The sequence below is a fragment of the Phalacrocorax carbo genome, chromosome 13 (genome assembly GCF_963921805.1).
Source record: "Phalacrocorax carbo chromosome 13, bPhaCar2.1, whole genome shotgun sequence".
Lineage (NCBI taxonomy): Eukaryota > Metazoa > Chordata > Aves > Suliformes > Phalacrocoracidae > Phalacrocorax > Phalacrocorax carbo.
Genome location: NC_087525.1, coordinates 13,623,477 through 13,649,416, shown reverse-complemented (window position 1 = coordinate 13,649,416; position 25,940 = coordinate 13,623,477). Strand labels below are relative to the sequence as shown.

The 25,940-nt window shown below is 39.3% G+C and overlaps 1 protein-coding gene across 2 annotated transcripts; it reads right to left on the bottom strand.

Annotated features, from left to right (window-relative positions):
• Window positions 1–2,577: 2,577 nt before the first annotated feature.
• Window positions 2,578–20,876, bottom strand: MAT1A (methionine adenosyltransferase 1A). Of its 2 annotated transcripts, none has more exons than XM_009506124.2 (9): window positions 20,544–20,876; window positions 13,192–13,269; window positions 12,203–12,325; window positions 10,351–10,463; window positions 8,676–8,819; window positions 7,748–7,966; window positions 4,620–4,802; window positions 3,979–4,112; window positions 2,578–3,347 (listed from the first exon to the last, which is right to left on the bottom strand). In XM_009506124.2, exons 1-9 carry the CDS (start codon window positions 20,635–20,637, stop codon window positions 3,245–3,247), a joined length of 1,191 nt encoding a protein of 396 aa, XP_009504419.1. In that variant the 5' UTR covers window positions 20,638–20,876; the 3' UTR covers window positions 2,578–3,244. The 2 variants fall into 2 exon arrangements, with proteins under 2 accessions (XP_009504419.1, XP_064320922.1); XM_064464852.1 differs by lacking the exon at window positions 20,544–20,876 and adding an exon at window positions 17,724–17,812.
• Window positions 20,877–25,940: the final 5,064 nt, after the last annotated feature.

Here is a 25,940-nt window from a genome sequence, read left to right as displayed (position 1 = left end):
CACATTCATATAGAAGATGTAAATGTGCCTTACTTACTGGGCTCAACCCTGTATCTCACGCCCCAAGAGGACGCTCAGAACATCAGGTGATGGCAAGACTGAGTTGGACGAAGGGATGTGCTCTATATCCTGTAGCATCCAGAGTTTAGCTGCTCGGTAAGGAGGGCAAGGTACAGTTTCCAAATTCCAGCTTCTGGGTTATTAAATACAGAGTAAATAAAGCAACAGCAGCAGGAAAAAGGGTCGTGTGTGTCTGAAAATAAGTCCTGAGAACATGAACGCACTTTCTGTGTGTATATTATATCACCAACTGCATCCCTGCCTGCTGTGTGTATATCATAGCAGCAATAGCATGGGTCATCTATTTGTAGTTCTATTTTGATTTGGTTTTTTATTTTAATGCATGTTTAATTTTTAATTTAATGTATGTTTAATTTTTAATTTAATGTTTTATTTTAATGGGGCCAGGAGTTCCATTTATGGGAAAAACTTAATAGCTAGCAACACTGCCACAAAAGGGCAATCATTTCATCCCTATACGTTTACTAGTAGATTAACCCAATTATCTAGGTAATGCTCACGTGCTAGGGATGTGACTGACCGACCCCAGCTGTACAACACAGGTTTCAGAGGCGCAGCCTTGCGCCTGGCAGCCTGTCACGCACACCCCACTGCCAAGCCTCCGCGCTGACCTCGCCTGCCCACCAAGCCAGCTGGAGAGACACGCTCTGTATCAGGGTTACTGTCACCGCCAGAGCAGAACTGGGCATTTTGTCCGCAGATGATTGTTTTTGTTGAGACAGGGACATTCTGCTTTCATGGTATAGTTATTTATACAGAACAGTTGCAACACATTTATCGGTACAGAATTTTTCAGGTTTATTTTTATTTATTTTCCATCCACTTGCTTCTGTTGGTTGTGACATTATGACCAGGACAGCCTGGAGCAGCGAAGCCAGTGGTGGGGCCTCCATCACATTCACAAAGCTGTGCCTTCTTATGCCATCTCAGGGATGTCTTAATAAAGAGGTAAGTGTAGGACCATAATGCTTCCACAAAAGAGTTCTGTGGCCGCATGAATGGGAACTTCCTGATCATTAGTAAAACACATTTGTATACCTTACTGCTAGGCAAAAGTTCATTAGCAAAACTAGTCTTTAGCAATGAAGGCCAGGGTTTATGTTTCTAGGCAGATCAACAGGACCTGGCTCCAAACAGTTTACATTCTTGAGGCTGACACACACAACGATTGTCCTCCTTGCAAGATGAGCAATTTGCAGCTGGGGAAATAGTCACCGGGACATTTTTGCCAATATGGGCTTTAAAATGCAGCTGCATTTTAAGCTAGCTTCCTGCCAGAATGTATCCAGGTGTCCAACAAGGACCATTGATTAACCTTCTAAGGCCTCAGGCGATCAGGAGCTACACATAAAACCTACTATTTGTTTGTCTCAGCTTACATAGCACATTAGCATAGTTAATAAAGTGGCTAAACTGCTGCCTTGAACAGATAAAAGCTGTGTTTGTGACATACTGGAAGAGAATGAATGGCAGCTTTTCTTTAATGATCATCAGGGTCAGACACTCTCTTTCCACCTCAACATCTGTTCCGGAGACACTGTACGAAGGCATTTAGTTCAGAGAGAAACAGGGGGTGGCAGCATTTCTCCAGTGTAGAAGAGCTAACAGGCTGCTGCTGAAACCATAAAGCTAGGATTAAGTGACTCTTGGGGGGGCCAGGCATAGGTAAACCTTGTATTGCAGGATGAAGCGCTTCCTTGTTGCCTACTGACAAACAAAACCACAGAGGGTAATTGGCATCTCACGTCCTCCCAATTTAAACACACCTGGGCTTAGTCCACAGTCCTTTGCGAAAAGTAGTTTGTCACTTTATATGCCAACACGGCGAGCACAGGAACGTCCTCGCCCTCCGTCCCGACCACAGCCCACCCACCACAGCCCACCAGCGGCCCTGAGCGGTCGGACGCGGAGGCTGTCGCTGTCCCCCCAGGAGCAGCCGGGTACGGGTACCCAGGCTTCGGAGCCGAGCGCTGGCACAGAGGGACAGGCTCTCCGCACAGGCGGCTCCCACAGCTGCGGGGGACACAGCCATCTAGTGGCTAGTTCTTCGGTAAGAGATTGCTGGAAGGGGTAGTGGTCCACATTTTAACCTCATGCTATATGTATTTCTTGATGTTTTGCAGTTATTTCTATGCACTTATATTCCAAAATTACACCAAGCCGTGCAATAAACTTAACATCTGGGAGCAAAAAATTACGAGAGAATACTGCATAGCACAAACCCAAGAGTTAAAAATAAAAATCTAATAGTTTTTCACCAAGTTTCTATTCTATTCTATTCTATTAATCACAAGGACTAAGCATGTCAACCACACATGGTCACAAGTGACCGCACACGTAGGTAAATTCTTATCACTATTCCAAAATCTAATAAAATTCAATTATGTTGGTAAACTAAAATCCTGCAAGAGTATAAAAGAGGCTGAGTTGAGATGGACGATTATACTGCAACATTAAAAAAAAAAAAGAAAAAAAAAGAAAAAAGGCACGTTTACATACGTGGTAGGAAAAAGCTTTTTATTCTATGATTGTTGTTTCATAGGAGAACACTTATGTTTCAAAAACACAGGTAATTGAAACACAACAGTAACAGCACGGACCCAGTGAAGGTGATTTAAATATTACATATATGTCAACATCTTCTACAAAAGAGGCTGAGATACAGTTACGTGATATTCAGCCTTCTCCCATCAAAGCAACCCCCAGCCCTATGCAGTGCTAACTCCAGTAAGGAAATTGGACCCCGGAATTTCCTGTTGTCTAATTAGAAGCAAGAGATCTGCTGATCCTTAGTCAGAATTGGGAAAGTTGTCTTTGCCTTTGCCCATGAAAGTTTTGAGGTTCAGCCATTGGTTTGCATACCTGAGTCATACTTTGCCTTTATCAAAAGAACCAACAGAGCAGCAATAAAAAGTAAACAGTATTTTGTTGTCTTATGCTGATTAAAAAAACAGACTCTGTCCTTTATATCTTAGATAATGAAAGACACTGAGGGTTAAAAAAAAACAACCAACAATTTCCAAGAAAATAGCCTCTTTTTCTTTCCATTTAAAATCTAAAATTCCTTTTGTTGAATACAAAGCTGTCAGATTTGGTTTTCGGAAGCATCCTCATCATTAGTGGGCTTCTCTTCCCTTCTGTTTTTAGAGGGTGACTGCTGGTGTCAAAACACAAGTTTTTTGGGCACCTCCCATGAGAATTCATTTCTTCCAAAGTGACCATAACATGCAGTCTTCTGGTAAATGGGCTTTTTTAGGTCCAAATCCCTGTGTGTATAATAAAAAGAAGAGAAAATTCCTTACATTAAGATACTTGGTGATAGCTATCATTAAAATCCTGATGTTGATACCCATTTCATGCCCTTAGTCAAGAAGCGCATTCTGGAGATGCAAGCATACCAGTGAGCATGTCCAATGGAGAGCCATAAAACTGACAACAAAACTTAAATGTGAAGTACTTTAGGGCTACAGGAAAAGTCCTTATTATTGGGAATTATTAATTTTAATGGAAAAGATGAAATAACCCTCAATTCCTTTTGTAAAACGAAGCATATCTTTTTTTTCACAGCAAGGCATTTTAAATTCTTGGAATATAAAAGTTATTTTATTTTACTTGAATTCCACATACTATATAAGGTCAAATGCTGAAAGTATATGCTTCATATGAAACTTGAAAAGTGTATCTGTTATCTTAAAAGACATGGCACACTGGTAGATCCATAAAAAGTATCAACTGTGAAGACTGACAGAATGAGAGAAAGTCTCGTTTGCACTGCCTGGAACAATGGCATGCTAGTTCAAGAGGCTGGCTCTTACATTGTCACATCTAAACGTTTTGCACTACATCGTTTCTAGGATGTGATCACCAAGATCTTTTCCTTTTTGTGTGTTTCTATACCTGACGATGACTCCAGGCCGAAGATCAAAGTTTTTGTGCACAATGTCCAGCAGCTCTTTCTCTGTTTTTTGGGAAGTTCCGTAAGTGAACAGTGAAATGGACAGTGGATGAGCCACCCCAATGGCATAAGAAACCTATGGCAAAAGAGACACCACAGTTAGCGAATAAACACGGCACCTCCGTGGGCAATAGTGCGCATGAGAACAAAGCATTCATTCATGAACCATCTTAGGAAAACCAAGGCCTCTCCTTCACTTCCCATATTTGCACAATCTGTATTTGTAGGAAAAAAGAGAAAACTTTGAAAATGCTGACGTCTCTGGATAACTTTCTTCCCCATTATCCAGTCACCCCATGCTCATTTCCATGACAGTAAGTGTCAGAGGGTTGGGGGCTCAATAGATGTCCAGAAAAACAGCCAATAAAATGAAAGCTAAATGAAAAGTTCCAGCTTCAAGAAGCTGATAGGCTATTAGTGACATTACAGTGGTCTTGAACCAAGCGCAACAAGATCTTCCTTTCTTCAACCCAAGCCGTCACCACGTCTGTTTCTACTACAGTGTCTCATACAATGTGTATTCAAGGTAAAGCTGAACAGGAAAATTCCTTTTGAGAAAAGCAACATTCGTGGCAAACCATACCTGAACCAGAACACGGCGACAGAGCCCAGCTTTCACAAGAGACTTGGCCACCCAACGGGCTGCATACGCAGCGGATCGGTCCACCTTCGTATAGTCTTTGCCAGAAAAGGCACCACCTCCATGGGCTCCCCAGCCACCGTAAGTATCCACAATGATCTTTCGACCAGTAACACCAGCATCACCCTGAATCAGTAAAAGAATTTGTCCATTTTACAATCCATTTTAATAAGTCTCAGACAAGGCTATGCATCCTTCAGAAGACTACAACAACGTGTAAGTTCACCACATATGGATTGCTGTCCATATGAACCTGTCTCACCAAGCTGCAACAGTGACTATAAATGTTCTTAAAAGCCAGATTCGTAACACAAGCCATTCATGAATAGCATCTGGCGGTCAAGCAGACAGATTTACACTCAGATAGCTAGAGCAGACAATATGGGAACTTTGGTTTAAAAGTTACCTGTCTACCACATCCAAACTGAATACAGAATATTACTAACAAACTAAGTGGCCTATAGGAACTGCTGAGAGATTTTACACTGTTAAAAAAAATATTAGGATTTCATATCTTTTGGTCAAAATCAGAAGTTGTGTGAATAATAAATAGTAGGCATCTTTTTTTGTATTTACCATCGAAAGGTATGCCAGTGCTACCTTACGCACCACCACAGGGAGGCTGGCACCCAGCGCTTCCAGTGCAGTATCATTACAGAGACTGCCATATAAATATGTACTAAAACCACATTTCCAACCCCAAAATATCTATACTCTAATTTAAACTATCTGCAACAGGTATGGAGTAGTAGGCAGTTATAGGTCGCTGGGAAACGATGACTTCTTTCTAAGAACAGATACTTATAGATTAATATTCCAAAATATTAAATAAGGAAGCACAGATAACCTTCAGGCTGCCTACACAGCTATCCTGATTGCTCCTCACAAGTACTTGATATTTTCATTTGATCTTGGATAGCTGATCAGTACCTGACTAATTGTCTGACCCGTGATTTACTAAATGTTTAAGCTTTCTGGTGTGAATGGAAACAGGGTCAAATTTGAAATTCAGTCTCCACCTGTGCAGGCAGGTTTGAAATTCTTTGTCTACAGAATATCATGTCAGTAAAATTCAACTGCTGGAATGTTTGCACAGCAAACACAAGCGGAGAGTCAACGTTTTTCTTAGAAAGACTGTGCATATACACAGAAGAAAACCTTTGGCACTATTTGTTCCATTCTGCTAAGAAAGCAACGAGATGTAAATCTGAATTGCAGATAGCTGTGCTTGTCTAAAGGATCCCGTCCTCCTGCAGTTCTGCTTGACTCAGTCCTTAATTTCTGGTGGCACAGACAGTTGCAATGAGAACACCTTGTGTGCCATCATGACTTGATAGAAGAACTGAGTGAGAGGAAGAGAAATGGACGGGTGAAAGGAGAAAAAACCACCCCTCGGTTTACAGGTGCTGAAAGAGCACAAATGCATGTGGAAGTCACTTTTGCAATGAGCTGTGATGTGGGTGTGGCTGTTGGGAAAATGGTGATAGCAGCAAAATTATTAATTTTACCACAGCCAGAATTCAAGGTACCACCATGCTCAAAGATATAAGGTGAAAATCCCAAGTGAAATACATGTGTCTTCCCTAGATGAACAGAGCTGGAGATTAAGGCAGCCCCCCAAAGCTAGCATTGTTAAAAATAAAACTGAGTAATACTTTTAAGAAAAGTAATCAGAAAGTTCAAGACATGAAAGACAAGGAAAGAAACAGTTATTTTCTGTTTGCCCCAATGCTATTGTAAATTGCACAAGTGATGGCAGCAGTTGTAAGGCCACGGACACACACCTAGATTGACCCATACTAAGTAAACTTAGGTTTAAAAAGCTGCGAACATACACTGCAACATGCCTATGTTTGTATGTGCAAACATAAGCAATGCAGTTCCACCACCAGATTAAAAAAAGGTATTCCTGGTTGGCTTACCAAATGTCATTATATTACATTTTTTAATGGGTGTAGTTCAGTGCACACCTGAAAGATTTTGTTTTTTAACGGGTGCAGTTCAGAGCTTATCCGTAAATGTTCATATGTGTAGCCTTCTTTTTTGCACGTAGCTATGATTGCTGCATTGGTTCATTTGCTCCAAGTTACAGCTCAGGTTTGACTCTCCATTCATCCACAGGCTAGGATGTCATTGATAGGCAAAATTACAGTGATAAAACCGATTCAACTACACAAAAATACATCTTTTGTATCATCATTATTATAATGATCAATCTCAACATCTCCCTACCTGTTCCAGGGCGCTAATGTAAAAAAGACAGGGCACTTTAGAAATAATTCTAGCAAATTCCAGTAAATGAATGAATTTGAACAGCAAAAGAAAAACAATGTCTACTTGGATTTGTTGTAAAATTGGACCTAATTTCAGGAAGGAGCTTTGCAGCTTTGCTGTGATAGTTCTGAAAGGAATGGAAGACTAAAACTTTGGGAATGGTGAATTTCTTTTCAAAAACTAAATCTCAAAAGTGCTGATGCTACAGAGAATGGAAGTTCTGCCTGACTTCTGTCAGTTCAGGATCAAATTATAAACCCCAGCTGCTGCATTGCCCAGATAAAGCAAAAGCAACCTTTATTTTCTCACCAGGAGAAGCCTATCAGGGGCTGATTTTCAGAACAGATGAACACCTTCAGCTGTCATTGATGTCAGGCAGAAGAGTGTGAGCTATACAGACCTGAAAACCAGGCTCCCTGTAAGAGAAGTAAACCTCTTGCCTGTCTCTCTGTAAGGCATGTGTTCCGTGAGAAAGCATTACCTGTCTCAGTGCTGGACTCGAGAGGGTTTGAGGAAACCCAGAGTTGGGCTGTACATTCCACGTGCAATATAAGATGGAGCTCAACTTGCCTGCCTAGTCACAACACGTGTATGATAAAACCATGCCCTCAAAGGTTACTTTGAAATACAGCACCCTGGTGCTTCTCCCATGTATGACTGCAGTTAAAACTTCCACTAGACAGCTCGTCTCTCACACCTTAGGACAGACATGCCAAAAAAGCTGAGCATTTCTTTTAAGACACGCACCCAATGACAAAGGCAAGCTGATAAAAGCACCAAAATAATACAACACAAACCTGAGGCCCTCCAATAACAAAACGTCCACTAGGTTGAAGGTGATAAATAGTCTTCTCATCCAAGTATTTTGCAGGGACAACAGCTTGAATCACACGATCCTTCAGGGTTCTGCGCATATTCTCCAGCGAAATGGTTTCATCGTGCTGCACAGATATCACAATGGTGTGAACGCGCACTGGGATGACTGCGCCATTCTCCTGGATATACTGAACCGTGACCTGAGGGGAACAGCGAGAGGGAGGAAATAAAAACCCAAAGTTGTTATAAAACGTATTACCGGTCTACATGAAACGTCATGCTATGCTATTCCAAGAGCAAAACTGTAGCAAAATGTCAATGCTGACACGACAATGATCACTGCCAAGGTGTGAGAATTGAAGCCTACTTTCTCATTCTTTGTTTTTGCCGTGGTGAGAAAGAACCCAAAGGCCCAATATGGACAATCTGATTTTCTGTGAAACTGTCCACTATGTGCCTTTTAGTTGGGATTTCCAGCTAAACTCCCAAGCCTCCAAAATTTATGTTCTCAGTGCATCTTCAAAAAGGCCAGCCCAAATTCCTGAATACAAATAAATCCATAGGATTTCCTGTCACTTTTTGAATGAGCACAGACCACTTAGGTCTGAAGGGTTAAATGTTTCTTGACTCGTAGGTGGCTGAGTACTCCTGGCACTCCGATACACGTTAACCATTTTCCAACTCTGAAGGAGACAGTATCATAACAGTGGAAATGCTTTATCTGCTACTTGTAAGTTACCCTGATATTCTGATAATAATAACCTGATATATCAATTGTTGTCTTTAAAAATATTTACGATTTCTGGAAATGAAAAAACTGGTAGTTTTCAACTATCCGGACTATCCATAAATGACTGGAATGCTATTGTGTTAGTAAAACAGAGAAAACTGAATGAAATTAGTATTCACCTGTGTTTTAGAGTCAGGCCTCAGCCAAGGAAGTTCGCCATTACGTCTCAGCTCTGCTAACCTGGCGTTCAGTTTATGAGCAAGAATAATTGTTAAAGGCATACATTCCTCTGTCTCATCTGTTGCATAACCAAACATCAAACCCTACAGGAGGAGAAGAGATACTTCAATCACTGTTAAAAGCACCACAACCAAAGGCGGCAATGAGATTTCATCTGAAGCAAAGAGTGAACAGTACCCTCGGGTATACTTTTTACTATTTTACATTACAGTCCAAGAAGGTTAAACTCAGATCAGGCTCAAACATGTTACAGTGCAATGAGAAACAAACCGCGTTCCTGGAATTTTTCACTGAAAACCTGAAGGTTTACATGTTGAGCTGGAACCCTGAAGAAAACCAGACACATTTCTGCAAAGAAAAATCAGGTTCTTTCATAGGAAAAAACCCATCTGTTTGAGCAAAACAATTTCAGCGCCATTCTATCAAAGGAAAGGTGTTATCGTTAGCCTGGACGGCTTGTAGGAGCTTTTATATATGAATACAGACACAGGTATACCACAGCTCACATCTGACATTTCAGTGGAAGGGGATCTGACTACGGCATAGAGGAGGTACCACCCAACAGTTTAAGGCACCTGCCTCAGATTTGCAGTGCCACACACGTCTAGTATTATTCAGACATGTTCCCTGCATCAGATCATTACTTGTTAAATAGTTGGCAGCATTTTCTTTCTCCTTACCCAGCGTATGTTGTGATACAAAAAAAAATAAAGACAGGAAGGTACTTTGATACAATGGGAAGGGAGGCCATCAAAGTGCCAAAGAAAGCCAGATATCGTCTCATCTTACATAGTATTATGTCCACAAGACAGCATAAAAGCATTTTAATTTAGTTCTCAAGGGTTTTTTGAACAATATTAGCTTGGCTCCTGGACTCTGATATTTCCACTTATGGTTCTCAACTGCATTGTTATAAACTAGATATTACTACTAATGATAACTACTGTAAATGTTAAATTCACTTATGCTGCCATCAGTCAGATTATGGAGTTTTAATGTTAGCATCTTTCTCTTGGGAACACACCGTAATTATCTACATGTGTTATTTAGCTCATAGAAATGCAGCTTGGACAACCTTAATTATGTGGAACACCTATTACAATATCTGCCTCCGGGAAATAAGTGGGAATTGAAAGTACTCTGGCGTATTTGCTTTTATTGTACTAATGCTGCAGACAGTTGAAACCACCTAATCTTTTTGCTGTGTAAAATCTCAAGAGCTTTGTGAAAACAAAAAAATCCTTTGTTTATTCCATCTTACAAGACAAGTCTGGCTGCAAGATGAATGGTCTAATGAATCTAAAGCTACTCAACAAAAACATGAAACACATAAGCAGAAGACCTTTGCTAAGTTCCAGAGGACACATCCTCAGCTACTACAAACTGCCCGAGCTCTCCTGACTTGCATGGAGTGCTATAGCAAACACCAAGCAAAAGTCTGCTTTCACAGAATTTCCAACTGTTTTAATAAATATATGGTTTTTATTCTCGGCTAGCCCAAGATGGAAGTGTGGAAATCTTCACATGGGTTTTGATTTAGAAAATAGGGTAATGAGATGGAATAAACTTTCCACTCAAACAGCTTTGGTGTTTTAGATGCGATGTCTTGTCTACCTGATCTCCAGCACCAACGTCCTCTTCATCCCTGTGTAGATGAACGCCTTGGGCAATATCAGGTGACTGCTGTTCCAGTGCCACTAACACATTACAAGTCTTGTAGTCAAAGCCTGTTTGGAAAAAGAATAGTGGCAAATTAGATTTTTCTGTCACAATTAAGGAAAGTAACGTGGAACCATATGATAAAATTTTCATTCTGAAGGATCCAGCATTCAGAGCTCACAACCTAATTGCTATTTTTAGTTCATTTTTTTTGTCAAATATAAACACTTGAAACCTTTTTTTGGGAGGGGGTGGGACATATAGGGTTGCCTTTATTGCTTGTTACTGCTTATTTTCTCTTGCATTGGCACCCCATGCCAAGCCAATTCAGATTATGAATTGTTAACTGCAGAAACTAGTCAAAAAAGTAAATAATCAGCCCCTCCCAAATACATAGTAATAAAAAACCCTACGTAAATTCCTAGGAGCTGATATCTGCAGCAACTGAAGGCTCTGCTCTCTGATACATTATTTGTAGTACATGTAAAGCAGTGACTGTACTTAACCCTCTCGTGGGAGTTTGTGTGTGAGCCACGAGCAGAGAAAAAAAACAGGTTCAAGTCTCAGAGCAAATCTGGAAGTGGGAATTTACTTTATATAATTTTCAAAGACCAAAAGGAAGGTTTTAAAAAGAAATGGAAAGACTTAGAGAAGATTGTGGCAAAATTTTCCACCTGTTCCTAGGTATATTAATAGTAACTTGCTTCTCTCCAAATCCAACCTTTCCTAGAACTGAAGCTACTGACAGCTGCTGACCAAACCCATGTCCGGCCAATACAACATATACGCATGTCCATATGCACATGATCCATTTGAGGAATGCTCTTCGCCGCCTTTTAAGTAGGCTATGTAGAGAAGAAAATTATATTTATGTGTGCAACTGTTTCTTTTAGCTTTTTGTTTTACTTCTGTATAGAAATTATTTTTTACTGGGTCACTGCATCTCCCCTTATCAGTTTTGGCACTTAGGATAAAATGGAGACTTATGACCTACTAGATTTGCCAGCATTTTCTGAAAGCATTGCTGTTACGTGATGGTGGAGGTAACCTGCAGATGAGCTTAAATAATATTCTCCCACCACAAGCTCCCTATAAATCCAATAGCAATTAAAGGACCGCAGGAAACAACTTTCTTTTAACCAAACACACTTAAAGGATGCATTTCATTGTAGCAGTGTACGTGGGATATTTGTCATGTATAAACACATACACAGCAAATCAGAAAGCTGAATGTATCTGGTATATAAAACATTTTGCCTTTTTTATCATTTGTACATTACACAACCCAGATTTGGATGACACACTCCTCAGTGTAGGCAGAGTTGGTCAGAGCAACAGAGCACCTTGCACAGTGTGAACCTGCCTTACCCCTGGGAATTCCAGATGCTACCACAGTGCAAATACACAATGGTACAACAATGAAATGAACTAGATTTCTTCTTCCCTCTCTTTCTCACCAAGATGCATCAACTGGCTTGCCAAATGAATAACCAACATTCGAGTTCTCACAAGTCTGAAGGAGTGGTAGATTCTGTGGCTCAGGTTGCCATTAACTATTCTGGCCTAATACCACAGTTCATAGTTTACTCTGCCTCCTCCCTTTCAGTTTTAACTAATGTATGATGGTTTTTCTACTTACTGGGATAAAGCCAGAAAGTGTATCACATAGCACCATGTACGCAGCTTTCACACAGGATATTCAGTTTTTATCAGGCTTGCTAAAGCCCATACACAGAAGTGGTGCCAGACCTGTTCCGCAGTTGCCTATTGCTTGCTCTTCAAGGATTTCATTAATTTTTCCACCAACCTTTAGCTGAATCATCATAGCCAATATGTCTAATTGCATCTCGGACAACTCGTTGATAATCCACAATAGCATGAGATGTGATCTCCCCGCAGAGCAACACCATTCCTGTCTTACATACTGTCTCTGAAAAAAGAGGTGAAAACAGGATTACAACAGCAAAATAACCCACCCCACTAAGACAAGTAACACGCTGTGATGATGGTTTTGAGATCTACTGGGTGAATACAGTGTGAGTCCTTTCCACCAGTATTTTTAGCAACATTAGCTCCTTCTACAACAAATTCTTTTCATAGTCACCATATATTGGAAAGTAAGGAAAAGACTAATATGTCCAATTTCCAAATGGGAAAGACAGAACACTGCGCGTGATTCAGTGATTTGCACAGATTCTAGGGAAATGTAGCATTGAGCTGGGATTTCTAAATCCACTTGATCCTTAAGCACTCTAAGATACATACTGAGGCTAAAAAAAAAATAGTTGGTGATCACCTATTTTGAAAACTTGCCTCCAGACCCAGGAGGAAGAATCGGAAGATAGGGTTTAGTTACATAATACATGAATTGGGGTAATGACCTGAGGGTTGACGGTACAACTCTTTCTGAAGAGATTTCAAAAAACAAGCATTTATGGGGACTTGGGCTGAAAAATTAGTAATTTATTAAATATAGTAAACGAACTTTTCAACAAAACATTCAAATATTCTTTCAAAAATCCACTGTAATGAAGCCCAATCTGTTTCTCCCAGGAAAATTCAGTCCGCACCCAAAATTACCTATCCTACCATTCTACAGCCTTGCTTAGGCTTCAATCCTTATAAAAACCTTTACTGTTTCTTCTCATCTCCCCTCCTCTTGAAGACTATAATTCTTATGTAATTTTTCTAGAGTAAAATGAGTTAGCAAACGATAGCATCAAGCTCTATGATAACATCATGAAAAAAAGAACAGTGACTGGCTGATGACTTAAAGCAAAGCAGCAAACAACTTACCACAAGCAACCTTGGCATTCGGGTCCTGTTTGAGATGGGCGTCTAGTACAGCATCGCTGATCTGATCGCAGATTTTATCTGCAAAGCATCAAAGTTGTGATTCAAAACCACAGCACTCAATCCAAACCACGGACTGTCAGCATCTCTTTGAATAGGTAAGTGTTTCAGCAAGGAATGCTTTTATTGCTTATTACTGGAGTATTTAAACTAACTAAATAGAAGGACATATGCAACATCCTGCAAGCAAAGCCTCTAGATACAATGAGGGATTTACTTACTGGCGTAGACTAATACTGACTACAATTTTACCTGTAGTTTTCTGCACTTAAGTGTGAAACAAGCGTGTTATACATAGAGTTACCCGAGAGGCTAAGAGGCTTTACTCCCAGCCTTCTCCTCCTCTAACACCATACGCCAGTACAGCATGCACTCTACATTAGTGGTATTCCAACATGACGATGATATTCCACCATCAACTTCCATCTCCCCAGCAGAAGGTTAGAACGAACCTGAACAACACTGCTGGTAAAGCCTGAGAAAGAGCTTAGATCACTACAGATGATGCACAGCTGTCTCAGGTGCCTGTTTGCTTCTTCTCATTGCTTCCTACCATCCTGCAATGCCATCCCTTAATAATCCCTGCAACCCACCTAAGACAGGGGAGTGAGCAGCGCACACAGAGCCAAGAAGGGGTTACCAACTGAAGTTTGCCTGACATAAATCTGGATTTTTGCCTGACATAAATCTAGATAATTCTTTCTTTCCTTCTTTTCGTTGTTTCCTTCTTTTTCTTTTCTTACCTTTTTAATTAATAATGATTCTTAATCAAATAATGTAGCTAATCTAATGAACACAAAAGAGCAGCAACCATAACAATGCCTTCTGTGAGAAAATGGTAATTTTTCTCATATATTTTAATGTTATTGTTCTTCAAAAACACCTAATATTGCATACTATGTTTAGATGTTGCCATAACACATTGTGTGGCAAGATGAATTAATCCCGGCCTTGCCATTTGCAGCACAATCTGTTGAAAAGCAGTGTTTTGTAAGAGTCTGTCATTAGAGACTTCTAATACATTTAACCTCAAGTCAAAACAACTTCTTATTTATTTTCATGAGGAAGGTGTATATTTAGCTAAGAGGGACAAATCAAAGACTAGAGAACTAAAGTGATTCTGACACTCATATTAACCACTTCCACACAAAAAGAACGAACACAAAAGACAATTAGCAAATGTAGGCTGCATTGGAACTGTCAGCCTTGTGAGAATTGTACATGGATTACTAAATTTGGGACAATTATTACCAAACAAGAATCAGGCACCGTTCTTGCAAGTTAGTTAGAAGTCCAAATGAACCTTTTTTAGCAAGACTGGGGACAAAGGTGGCAGGAGTGATTAAAATGTATCTCTGCTTGCTCTCTTCAAAGTTTCCATTTTTATAAGGAAATATAGTCATATCTTCAAGCATGAAAGCAAACATTACTGACAAAAATATGTAACTTTTGATTACCTGGGTGGGACAACAGAGCAACTGGGATAGGATGACCTTCTTAGTGCAGGGCCAATGCCCTGCAGTAAAATCCTAATGACTGGGACTGCTTTGTAGTCTTTTTTTCACCACCCAGAGTTTCTATGCCAGGAACAACCTTTAACCCTGTTCTTGTTCCACATGAAACATGTCTCAATTGCATTAGATACCAGTAGCTAAGCTCCCTGTATGGCACATACAGGGATATTATATGCATTCTTTCCAAAACATTCAAGAAGAGTATAGGTAAGCCTGTATGACTAATTCATCCTCACTTCTCCTCGTGGCACCTATCTGGTACAAAGAACCTAATGTTGGTTTTGCATGCTGTGCTTGAAATTAGTTTATGAACTAAAACTTCCATGAAATGTTTCAAGAAGCATTAGCTATAGTAGGCAGGGAAATCAATAAGTAAAGATTTAACAGGACGTTTTCATGGGGTTTATTTTGGGTCAACTGTATCACTAGTATCTACAGTATTTAATGGATATTGGTAGGTAGAAAATCAGCTCTTTGCTTCCCTCTCGGAGAAATAACACAGCAAACATTCATGAACAAAAAGCATAGTCCACACTTACAGAAGGGGAGAGTTTGTGTTACTAAACTGTTACCCTGAAAAGATCATACTGGAAAACAAGATGAAGAGTCATCCATAGAAATGAAATTATCTCCATACAATAGCATTAGTGAGACTGCTACAGAAATACTGGATTTTGGTGGTGGTATTCCAAAGACGATGTTAAGCAGCTGCAGGAAGGTTTAGGACAGACTGAGAAGAATGCCCGAAATCAGAAATGTATATCTTACAGGACGAAATCAATCAAGCTCAGTCTAGTTTTGAAAGACTGAAGGAAAGACAAACTACCAAAGGAAATCCGAATAGACATTGGGATGACAGTCTCTAAGAACCTAAAAATAATAGGCTGAGAGAAAAGGTTTTGTCTGATGGACAATAACTTTACTACAGTTGATAGCTCGAAATTAAAGAGAGACAGATAAAAATTCAGAAAGGAAAATCTTAAAAGGGTGAGAGCCATTGAAACCATTCACTTAGAGGTATGCAAGATTCCTTACCCCTTCAAATCTCTATATGAATATCTGGTATCTTTTTAAAAGGTATGAATGAAATTCAACCATCATTTACTAGCATGTTTGAAGAATTCTTGCATGAAATACTATTACCTGTGTATGAAGGTCAGACCAGATTATATATCAGAGGTCCCTTCTGCTCTTTAAAATCTATGTGAGAATTTAATGAATTAAAATAATAGATTAGAATAATTTAATCTGCTGTGATGATAGCATACCTTTAGATTAAAATAGTCTGAGACAAATCAGTTTGACAATTCACGCCGCATCTGATTGTTGGTGCAACAACCAACAGTTTTAGTGCAACTAGAATCAAATCCAGACACAGATACATCTATCAAGACTGGAAAGATAAATCTGTCTGGATGATTGGCTGATTAATGCATTAAATTAAAGGCAAGTCTATTAGTAAAGGTCTCTGGTGTAAAATAAAACCAGGCGTTCTATTTTTAGCAATGCTTAGCAGGCTTTGTGTACCCTGCATTCTGTTATTTAAATTTCTCATCTCAACCGTCCATTTCTCTTATTAGCTGCTAAATGTGACAGCATATGTTTGTCCGTTATTTCCTTCCTGGTTTTTTTTTCTTCTTCTTTTTGGGAAACAGGGGAAGCAGAATGGCTCACCCCCTGGTGAGGCATTATCATCTAAAAAAAATTATGTAATATTTCTTATTCAGTTCATGCATACTTTCATGTTGTGAACTACTATCCCATAGGATGAATATTGCAAAAGGGATGTCTAGGCTGAGGATTTCTTGACTGAGCAGGAAAGTATTAGATAAGCATGAATTCTTTTAATGAAATCCAGTCATCCCACAGACTCAGCCTTATGGCAGAGATGCCACTTAGCTGTAAACCAGCTCTTGCTAACTATAAAAGGAATGAATGAGTCTAGGGGAGCTGATGATAAACCCTAACCAAATGCCCAGTTGTCAAATGATGAAGTAAAGGGGCATTCAACAACAGTAGTGATCTCCAGTAATTAAAAGAAGCTTCAGAGTTTTCCCAATAGTTGGACATAAGTTTGTTACATCAATCTAGATTGTTACATCAGACTCTGTAACACAAGCCATGACATGTGCAAGTTCCCAGGACCTCCCCAAGAATTCAGTTTCACAGATTCACCACATAGAGAGGAAAAAAAAAATCTATGAACAGTAGTAACAACTGAAAATTTAATTCAAAAAAGCTCCGCCCTTTGAAGCACAACAGGTACAACCACACTTATGGCTTTGATGGTGTAGGAAACATAATAAACATTGAACATTTCAAAAGGTAAGGTCGATTTTCTTAAAAACCTGTGATCATCAAAATAACATTTGGCATTTTTAATAGTACATTATTTATATCAACAGAAAAAATATTAAACTAGAATATGAATTTATATATTCAAAATTTGTTCTCAGTTTTCTGGTAAAAAATTGAAACAGTCAAGAAATGCAGACGCTTATCATGAGCACTTCATCAAAAACTAAGCTTCCCACCAAAAAAGTTTCACTAGGAAGACTTTGAATAGCTGAATTGTGCTGTATTACATTTTCCCTATTTAAAAGACTCTTGAGGAGTGCTAATTGGTAATTGCAGCGGTACTTCAATATTAACACTGCACTGTTTAAATACCTTGTACATTTGTTCTCTGTGTTCAATACACAGTGTACCAAAGTATTATGTGTGTTGTTAAGTATACACAATGTCAGATATTGTTAAGCATATATAACGTTAGATATAAGACATGCAGCATCAACTTGCTGGAAAGATCTGCATTTTCAGTTTGTTTTCTTTTTTCTTGTGTGATTTTTTTTCTGTGAACATCCAGAAGATAAACATATGTTTTTAATATGGTTGAAAATCCGAGAGTGCTTTTAGCAGATGTTTTCTCTTATATTTTTAAAGACAGTCCTTGATACTTACTGGAAAACTGAATGACATTCTGTTTGCAGGCAATTCCACCTGAAGTCACACCAGATAGGGGAAGGAATTAATCCTAAGTGGTTTGGCACCTGTAAGACATTGTGGGTCAGAGAAACACACAATGCCTTTCAAAGCACAGTGAAACCATTGTGCAGCACAGACAGACACTACTGGACAAAGCAAAATGGAGCAGTGACAAAAAACGGCTACCTAAAAAAAATGTTTCTCTTCCCCATGCTACTACCTATGTGTTTTTATTATATTGAAACAAAGAAGTGACATGTAAGTCTTCAGAGACTCTGGAATTTACCCCACTAAATGCCAGGCTTAAAGACCTTCTGGAAGGAATTTCCAAATTTTAAACCCATGTGATTTTGAAGAATTTGGAGTGAGAAGATGGGATAAACAGAGTCTTCTATAAAGTCTTTGTGGAGCATAGGTAATACCTGTGCCTTAATTACTGCCAGCTAATACTTGCTTCTATAGAATTTGGGCTTCTTAGTGACACACAACTCTTAGGCGCTGCACAGGTGTAAGGCAGTTCTCTGTATACCCAAATAATAAGCATGCAGTTTCTCCTGCTTTGTTTTATTAAGAAGGAGGTCCCCATTAAAGCGTTCAATCCTCAGCTAATATAATCAGAACAATTCAAATTTCCACCAGACAAAGGTCTGGCTCAGGATCTTTACTTCACATAATGCCCTCTAGCAAAATTATACTATCACGTACAGAAGAGAAATAATCAAGAACACACAAATTATCCATTTGGTATCAAACAGAGGAACTCAAAACTCACCATAAAATTTTAGCGCTGCTGATAATGTCAGAAGCCCAACTACAGCCTCAGGCACTGGGCCCCATTTTAAGAAACAGCCAAGATTTTCCTGGGAGATAAAAACCTAATGGCACATCTACACCTCTCATGTAAAACCACAGACGGAGAAAAGGGGTGCCGGCCAGGATGTAAGGGTGGTCAATTTGCTGTCAGAAACTAGAGCTATCGCTGAGACAGTTAAGACCTATTGCTGGGCTGTGTTCAGGAGCAAGAATTTGCAGGACGACCCAGAGTGACTTACTGTCAACCTGTCCTCCCTTGATCTGGAAAATGTGCATCTTTCCTTTGCCATAGGCATTTGGGTTTTCAGTACCCTGCATGAAGACCTAGGCTGTTTAAGAAAGTATAAGCAGCACAGTCTTGAAAACGTCTGCGTAAATTTCAGCTTTCCACTCCCTCTACAACAAGCGTCTCGGGTTCCCACTTTGCATCTCACGGTACCCTGAGATCTGGCAACCCCTGCCAGAGGAGGGGCTGTACCCAAATCTAACAAGCGGCAACACTGTTTCTCAAAGGCCTGCCCAGTATTTCAGCACAGGAGGGAAATAATGCTCACGGGGGCTAAAAGGCGGCTTACTAGGGACCAATAGAGTTTTTGGAAATAAAGAAGGGTATGTGCATAAGTACTAAAAAATAGGCCAAATCCTAAAATGAGAATCAAGACAAAAAGAGACTCGGTAAAGTATGGAAACCAAGGGACAAAGTTAAACCTGGGGACTCAGTTAAACTCTGCCTGTTCAGAGACTTATCTATTATTGCCCCAGGGGGATTACAAACAATGATTAGAGCAGCATAAATTGTGACCTGTCATCTCTGGAAATACCATCATCTATTTAAAATTACCATATTGTATAATATTTTTCCCAATAAATTACGTTGAGCTACAGACACTGGATCTAATTATATATAAATTTGAGATGGGACCTATGTCCCAAGGACCGAAAGTGGTTGCCATTTTCTGATTGTGTTACATCAGAAAGAACCCCAACTGGCTTAACTTGATGTAGCTGCCTTGACAATGACAGAGGTGTAACTCCGTTGCATCAGCCATGGATTCAGTCTGCAGCAATAAGTTGATATTATGGAAGAGTATCAGAATTAGAGACACAAAGTTCTCCCTGCTGACCTTTTTATTCTCTGCTATGTCATTCCACCCATGTATGATTTACCCACATAAACACGAGTACAGACCTGAAAAAGCCTTATTATAGCAAAAGGCACAGGACACCAAATCGGCTTCTAAAATAAATACACTTTTCAGGACATCAAACAGTCTATTGTCCCCTGGCCTCATTTGGGGGAACACTTGCTGTTGACATAAGGTACATTTTTATGGTGGATGAACATTTGTTTTCAATAAAATTGAACTAAGCTCTGCTGACCATACATAAAGTTTAGCAAATAACTGTCCACTATTTGCTTAAGAAATTCCATATATTGCATCAGATGATGGTACGGGGGGAAAAAAAACCAGCAACTTTGCCATGCACAGCTGCTGGGACCATTGATTTTTAAATGCTTTAAAATAGCCTGCTTAGAGATATTCCTGTCGTGGGTGACAGTTTTAGAGCATAGCATATATGCAGGACAGTTTCACAGAGCCCATAAAGATACGGAACTTGAGAAGCAAGCTATGCATTCTTCTCCATATGTGAAACTTGAGTCTATCAGAGACAGAGTAGTGTCTCCACAGTAACACTGAAAGAAATTCAGATGAAAAGGAAGAAGCAGCAACCATAAACCCCACTTCCCTCCTCAGTGTAACACACACCCTGCAAAGGCACGCCAACTCCTGCTGGAAGCACCCGCGTTATAGCGGTTCTGTAGTCTATATGGACACGGTCCAGCAGAAATGAATTAAAAAGAGCCCTGTTACAAATAACTTCTATAATAAGATGAACAGAGATGAACTATTCTTCAGGCTTTAAAACATTTGAAATGAAAATATTATTCTTTTTGCACATTTGCCAGAGCTGGTTTCTTACCTGGATGTCCTTCTCCCACTGACTCTGACGTGAACATGAAAGCCCCTTCATCATCCAGCGTGTAATCGCATAAACCATCCACTGGCCCATTCATGACTGTGATGCTTTTCCTGCTGGCTTATTATAAACAGTGGCCGAAGAGTCCTACCTTTAGTGCCTTCTCTTAAAGGAGAAGTTCTTTATCAGCAGGACTATCACTGTCTTTGCTTATTACCTCTTACGCTAGCCTGAATGTCAGTGTGTGCAATCAGCATGTGCTTGCAGCTGGGTACACATGCAAGGAGTATGCATGTGCCTGAAGTCTGTATCCCTACCTAGCCTGATCTGTCAGTCCCTGAGCTGCTCCTATATATGGAAAAGTGAAAGTGCCTAGATAATCATGTGAGGAAAATGGAAGAGCCCATTTCTTGGCAGGGGAGTTAGTTAACTTTAGGATATTTCACTAATTAACTCAGTTCTTAGAAACATTCTGGATCCAACCCGTGTAAGATTGGTTATCTTAGCAACTCAACTGAGCATGAAGTAATCCAGGAGTACTGGTGACAGTTCAGGTCAGCTGCTTCTTCTGTTTTGTCTCTCCCCTAAATCTGGGATCTGTGTTGTGCTTCCAACCGTGTGTTGTGGTTTTACAGGGATAGATACAAAAATCTGCAAATGCGTGTCTTTCCTAGTAAAAGACTGGAAGAAGTTTGCTCTGCATCATATAACCATATTTTCCTTTTACTTTTTAATCTCTTGAAAAGTAGATTTCTCCCATGAAATATTTTTTTTATATTTTCATTCATTCTTCATGCATATTTGAGAGACGAAACACCTGATAAGATCTAGCATGATGAATGTTTCTCATTTACCTAGCCCTCTCCCTTCAGCCTTTGCTTTTCTTTTCCTCAGTCCTCTCTTCTATTAATTCAGATCCATCTTCTCTTTTTGTATTATATTCTCATATTACATTCCATAACCCTTAGAAACACACTAACTGCCACATCTGAGTACTCAGTGCTTAGTTCTGCTATGGAAAATTTCTTCTACAGTCAGATGGCTCACATCTGGAATATGCCGATGGTATGACAGGTATGAAGACAGGTGGCATTTTGTGGGTTAGGTTAGTGTACAAAAACCCGAGTAAACATGCCCATGGGGCAGGCCCCAAAAATGCCCAGCACTACTGCACCATAATAAAAAGTGTAATTACTGTTAATTCCTTTACAGAAACCACTCTAGTCTCAATCTCAGACCAAATCATTGGTCTACCAAAATAAAAATTTCCTTTTCCTTCAGTGAACACTGAATCATACCCTCTTAATCATTCATTTAGATGTTACACTAAAGTACCTGGTGCTTGGATCGGAACGGTATCACACAGCTTATTCCACAGCAATTCTGACAGCAACAAAATCCTCATCTTCAGTTTAAAAACTGACTTAGTTTACTTCAAACCCTTGGTCAGTAGTAGATACGCTACATAAAAGATCACTTTATATGGCACCTTGGTTTCAAATTTCTGCATTGCTACATATTTATGTAAGAATTCATTAGAATTTTCATTTTCTCCCTACATTCCAGAAAACAATAACCAATGCCTATGAATGTTCACCAGTAATCTGCTGTAGCATTGGCCCCTCTCTAATTATTATTGACATGGAATCATTCATTTCAAAGACATTCTCTCAGTTTTCTGTTGTACAGAATTAATTTCACAGAATGAAAAGAACTGGTTGCACTTAAAAGTGCAGAATTCACACATCAGATACACGTCATGAGGCATAGCTTTCTCTGGACTGAACTGTCATCACACCACTGAAATGAAGATTCTATCCCAGCCTGAATAAATTACGCATTAACATCACCTAGAAAAATAGGATTTGTAAAAAAAAATAGAAGACCAAAGAGTAACTAAATATATTAACCCTAGTTAATGGGTAACATTCAAAAATTATATTAACTTTTAAAGCAAAATAACACCAGTGATAAGCATTCATTCTTAAATGAAAATGTGGGGTTTTTCTCCATGGAAGCACACACAGACACGATGGGAACTGATTAAACACTTCTGACAAAAACTCTTTCTGTACACGTACGAGTTTTCACTCTAATTCTACAAACAATCCTCCAGCAAAAGGAGACAAGTTTGAACATTGTCAGTATGAGAGTTCCACTCTCTCTTGCTTCTGGTGTTGCTTTTTCTTGGTTTTCACTGCCACTAAAAGACAGAACTTGTAGTCTGGGAATCAGCATTCTTTTTTTTTTAGGGGAACACTTCAGCAGAATGCAGAAACAGGCCTCTCACATAACTCTCTTATCCTACATAAAAATTAAAAAACACAAGCTCTTAAAATGCTGAAGAGTGCAAGTAATTTGACATACACGAGTAAAGAGCTTGCAGCCCATTGTTTATTTTGTTTTTACAGCTCCTCTTTTTGGACTCACTTCTGGCTAGGTAAATGCATTGTTCCTTGATACCTTTGGAGGGTCACCCTTCATTAAAATAGCCTCTCTGCTGATAGTACTCTAGAAACGTTACACAGCTGCATTTCACATAACTTCCGTAAAACCTCCAGTTTGAACTGCTTCCAGGAGTGGTTTTACTATCAAGAGCAACATATTTGCTTTATGGCCATGGAGCATCTCAGCATGTTCTCTTCTAGAACATCTGTGACCAGCTCTAAACCGCTGTAGGGTTAGGTAATGTTTAATTTGGCTTCTCTTTGCGGACAATTTGACTTGTTAAATATTTGTAAAAAGGTAAGATAGTGCTCTACCATCATGTCTTTTGGGCACAGATAAAAAAAAAAAAGGAGATGATAGTAAAATAGTGATTGATATCAGCATTTTTCCTGATTCCATTTTATTGATAATAATTCATCAATATAACACACTTCCAAATTTTCTGTTAACTTTATTGCCATACTCAACAGCTTTGTGGGACTGAGCCCTAAACGAATCAGTTTCTCTGCAAATCTTTTTGTAATTCCTATATTGCCCATCATTGTATTAAGTATCTTTCAAGCATACTCTATGACCTTTACTCAGAAGATAACTAATGGCAAAATCCTCTGTCAGTATGACTCCTGTGCTTTGAAATGAGGCTAAAGATGGGAAAATAACGATGTAAGAATAACACTGTCCTTTTCTATTGCTGTAAGTATTTATTCATATTGCCTATAACGTCAATTCAACCACTGGAATAGCAATGTGAATCTTTCTATTAACTGTAAGAGTCTTTGTACTTGGCACCATCCCATGTTTTTGCTACTTTTACTCTAACAGTTCTGCAAAACTATCTCCCTTCTAGTTCTTATAACACTTAACAGCTGTCAGAAGGCATGGTTTTACTGCAGCCTTGAGAAAGCCCTGAAAATAATTAAGTGAACAAGATTTAGCTGAGAATTTTATGAATGACTGCTACAGATGCTGTGATTTTCCAGACAGATATGACTGAAATAGTCTTGACCCTAGACCTCTCATGACATTATCATCAGATCATTTTACTTGCTCACCTTCTCCTTTCCTACCCTTAGCTGCTTTTCTCCTCTCTCCTTCCCTCATTTTTTCTTGCTAATAACCTTTTGGTTAAAACACATTTCCCTTTCTTCTTTGTTTTTTCCCCTCTTTTTTACTCCTTTCCAGATATCTCCATAACTGTCTCTACGGATGTCACATTTATGTGATAAACCACTGAGAAAGGAGCCTACCTGGGTGAATGATATCTGTAGAAATGAGTTTGAGCTAACAGCTTACAGATAAAACACTTCTAACTATTACAGCAGAAGGGGAAGGAAGGGAGGAAGTAGGTATCCTTAAGACCTGGTCATCCTCACTTGAGCTGCAGAAGAATCATGTTATACTGGAAGCAGTACAGGTTTAGGCTCATTCACTCATACTGTTTCTCCACCCTGGTAACTTTTAGGTGACTCCTTTTGAGTGAGGAGGAAATTGTATCAAGAACTCTGAAGAACTTCCACATGACTAGAATCAGTCATGGGAAACCCATTACTTAGGCGATGTAATTTGCCTCTCACCACAACTTTCAAATGCAAAGGACAGTGGCCTGATTTGTAGAGAGCACACACTTCACAGTAACTTAAAGCTACAATTCTGTTATCACTAAAGGACCCAAACATACTTAACTTTAACAATATACAGAAATACTTCACGCATACAAATAAAACATAGGAAAGTGTTTTCCTAAACACTTCTGTTTTGTTCTTTCAACTTTATCATCAGATAAGATCTTATTTTACTAAAGCTAACTGTTTAACAGGCTAACACTTTAAGTTTCTTATCTTGCTGTTTTATTCTCACTTTACAAAATCATGCAAGGAATTTACTCCTGATTTATGCCTGTAGAAGTAAAACAGTTTTCCAGGTCTTTATGAACACAACTTTAAGACTAGTTTCATTTGTGCTATTTACTAGAGGCAGTTCATATAATACAAATAGACCATTTTCAAGAAGTTACTGCAGTTCATTTTTTTTCCTATTGGAAATCAGCACTAAGTTATGGAGGCCTCACAGGGTCATCTTCAAGAGCTTTTTGGTTCGTTGGTGAAAGACTTGATCTAGCCTCTACATTTTGGTTTGGGGGAGGTGGATGCTTTGTTTTGTTTTTAAAGTTAACGTAAGGAAGATTTGTTTAGCTGGGTTTATTTCTTTTGCATGAAGAATGACAAGCCTTGTTAGAGAACTAGAACTTGAACATCAGGAACTCAACACAGAACTCCCACCTGTTTCAGAACTCTCACCTCTGTCTATTATTACTCAAAAATGAGAGTGGCTCAAGGCCTCTCAGGCGTGCAGGTGTAGAATTTCACTAGCCCATAAACATTCAGGGGAAAATAAATATTGTGGGGAAGAAAAAACAGTTGTGATTGTAGGAGGAGAGGAGGTAGTACGTATTCTAACATGGGTGTTTATCACCCAGAATTTGTTCTTTCATATCACCTTTCTCCTCCTCTGGAGTATGGGGCCTCCTGCAACCTCTGCACACTATCATAAGCAATTGAGCTCTTTCATTCTTGAGTTTTCTTACAATTTTTGAGTGAATACCAATTCCACTCACAGCAATTTCTCAGTGTGCATTCTAGGTAACTTATTCCACAGTTAACATCAAAGAAAATTAATTTTGCTCTTCTCCCATGTGCTTGTCCTCTTTGCCTCTGTTTGACCTCAAATTCTCTATTCTGACACATCACGGAATCATAGAATGAGGCTGGACGGTCTCTAGTCCAACCCTCTGCTCAAAGCAGGAGCAACTAGAAGAGGCTGCACATGGCCACGTCATGACGTAACGTGTGCCAGCGTCTTATACATGAAGAAGCATGAGTTGCTTCTTAGGAAATAATTAAAGCTACTTTGGGGACTAAATTCTGCTTCCATTAAAGTCAGATGTAGCCCTGG

Excerpts from the sequence above, each read along its gene's own strand:
- MAT1A (XM_009506124.2), bottom strand. The coding sequence starts at position 20,637 with ATGAATGGGCCAGTGGATGGTTTATGCGATTACACGCTGGATGATGAA. Across the intron at positions 8,820-10,350 it reads ACGTTGGTGCTGGAGATCAG|GGTTTGATGTTTGGTTATGC; the intron begins GTAGACAAGACA and ends CTCCTCCTGTAG. Across the intron at positions 4,113-4,619 it reads GTCGCCGTGTTCTGGTTCAG|GTTTCTTATGCCATTGGGGT; the intron begins GTATGGTTTGCC and ends CTTTTGCCATAG.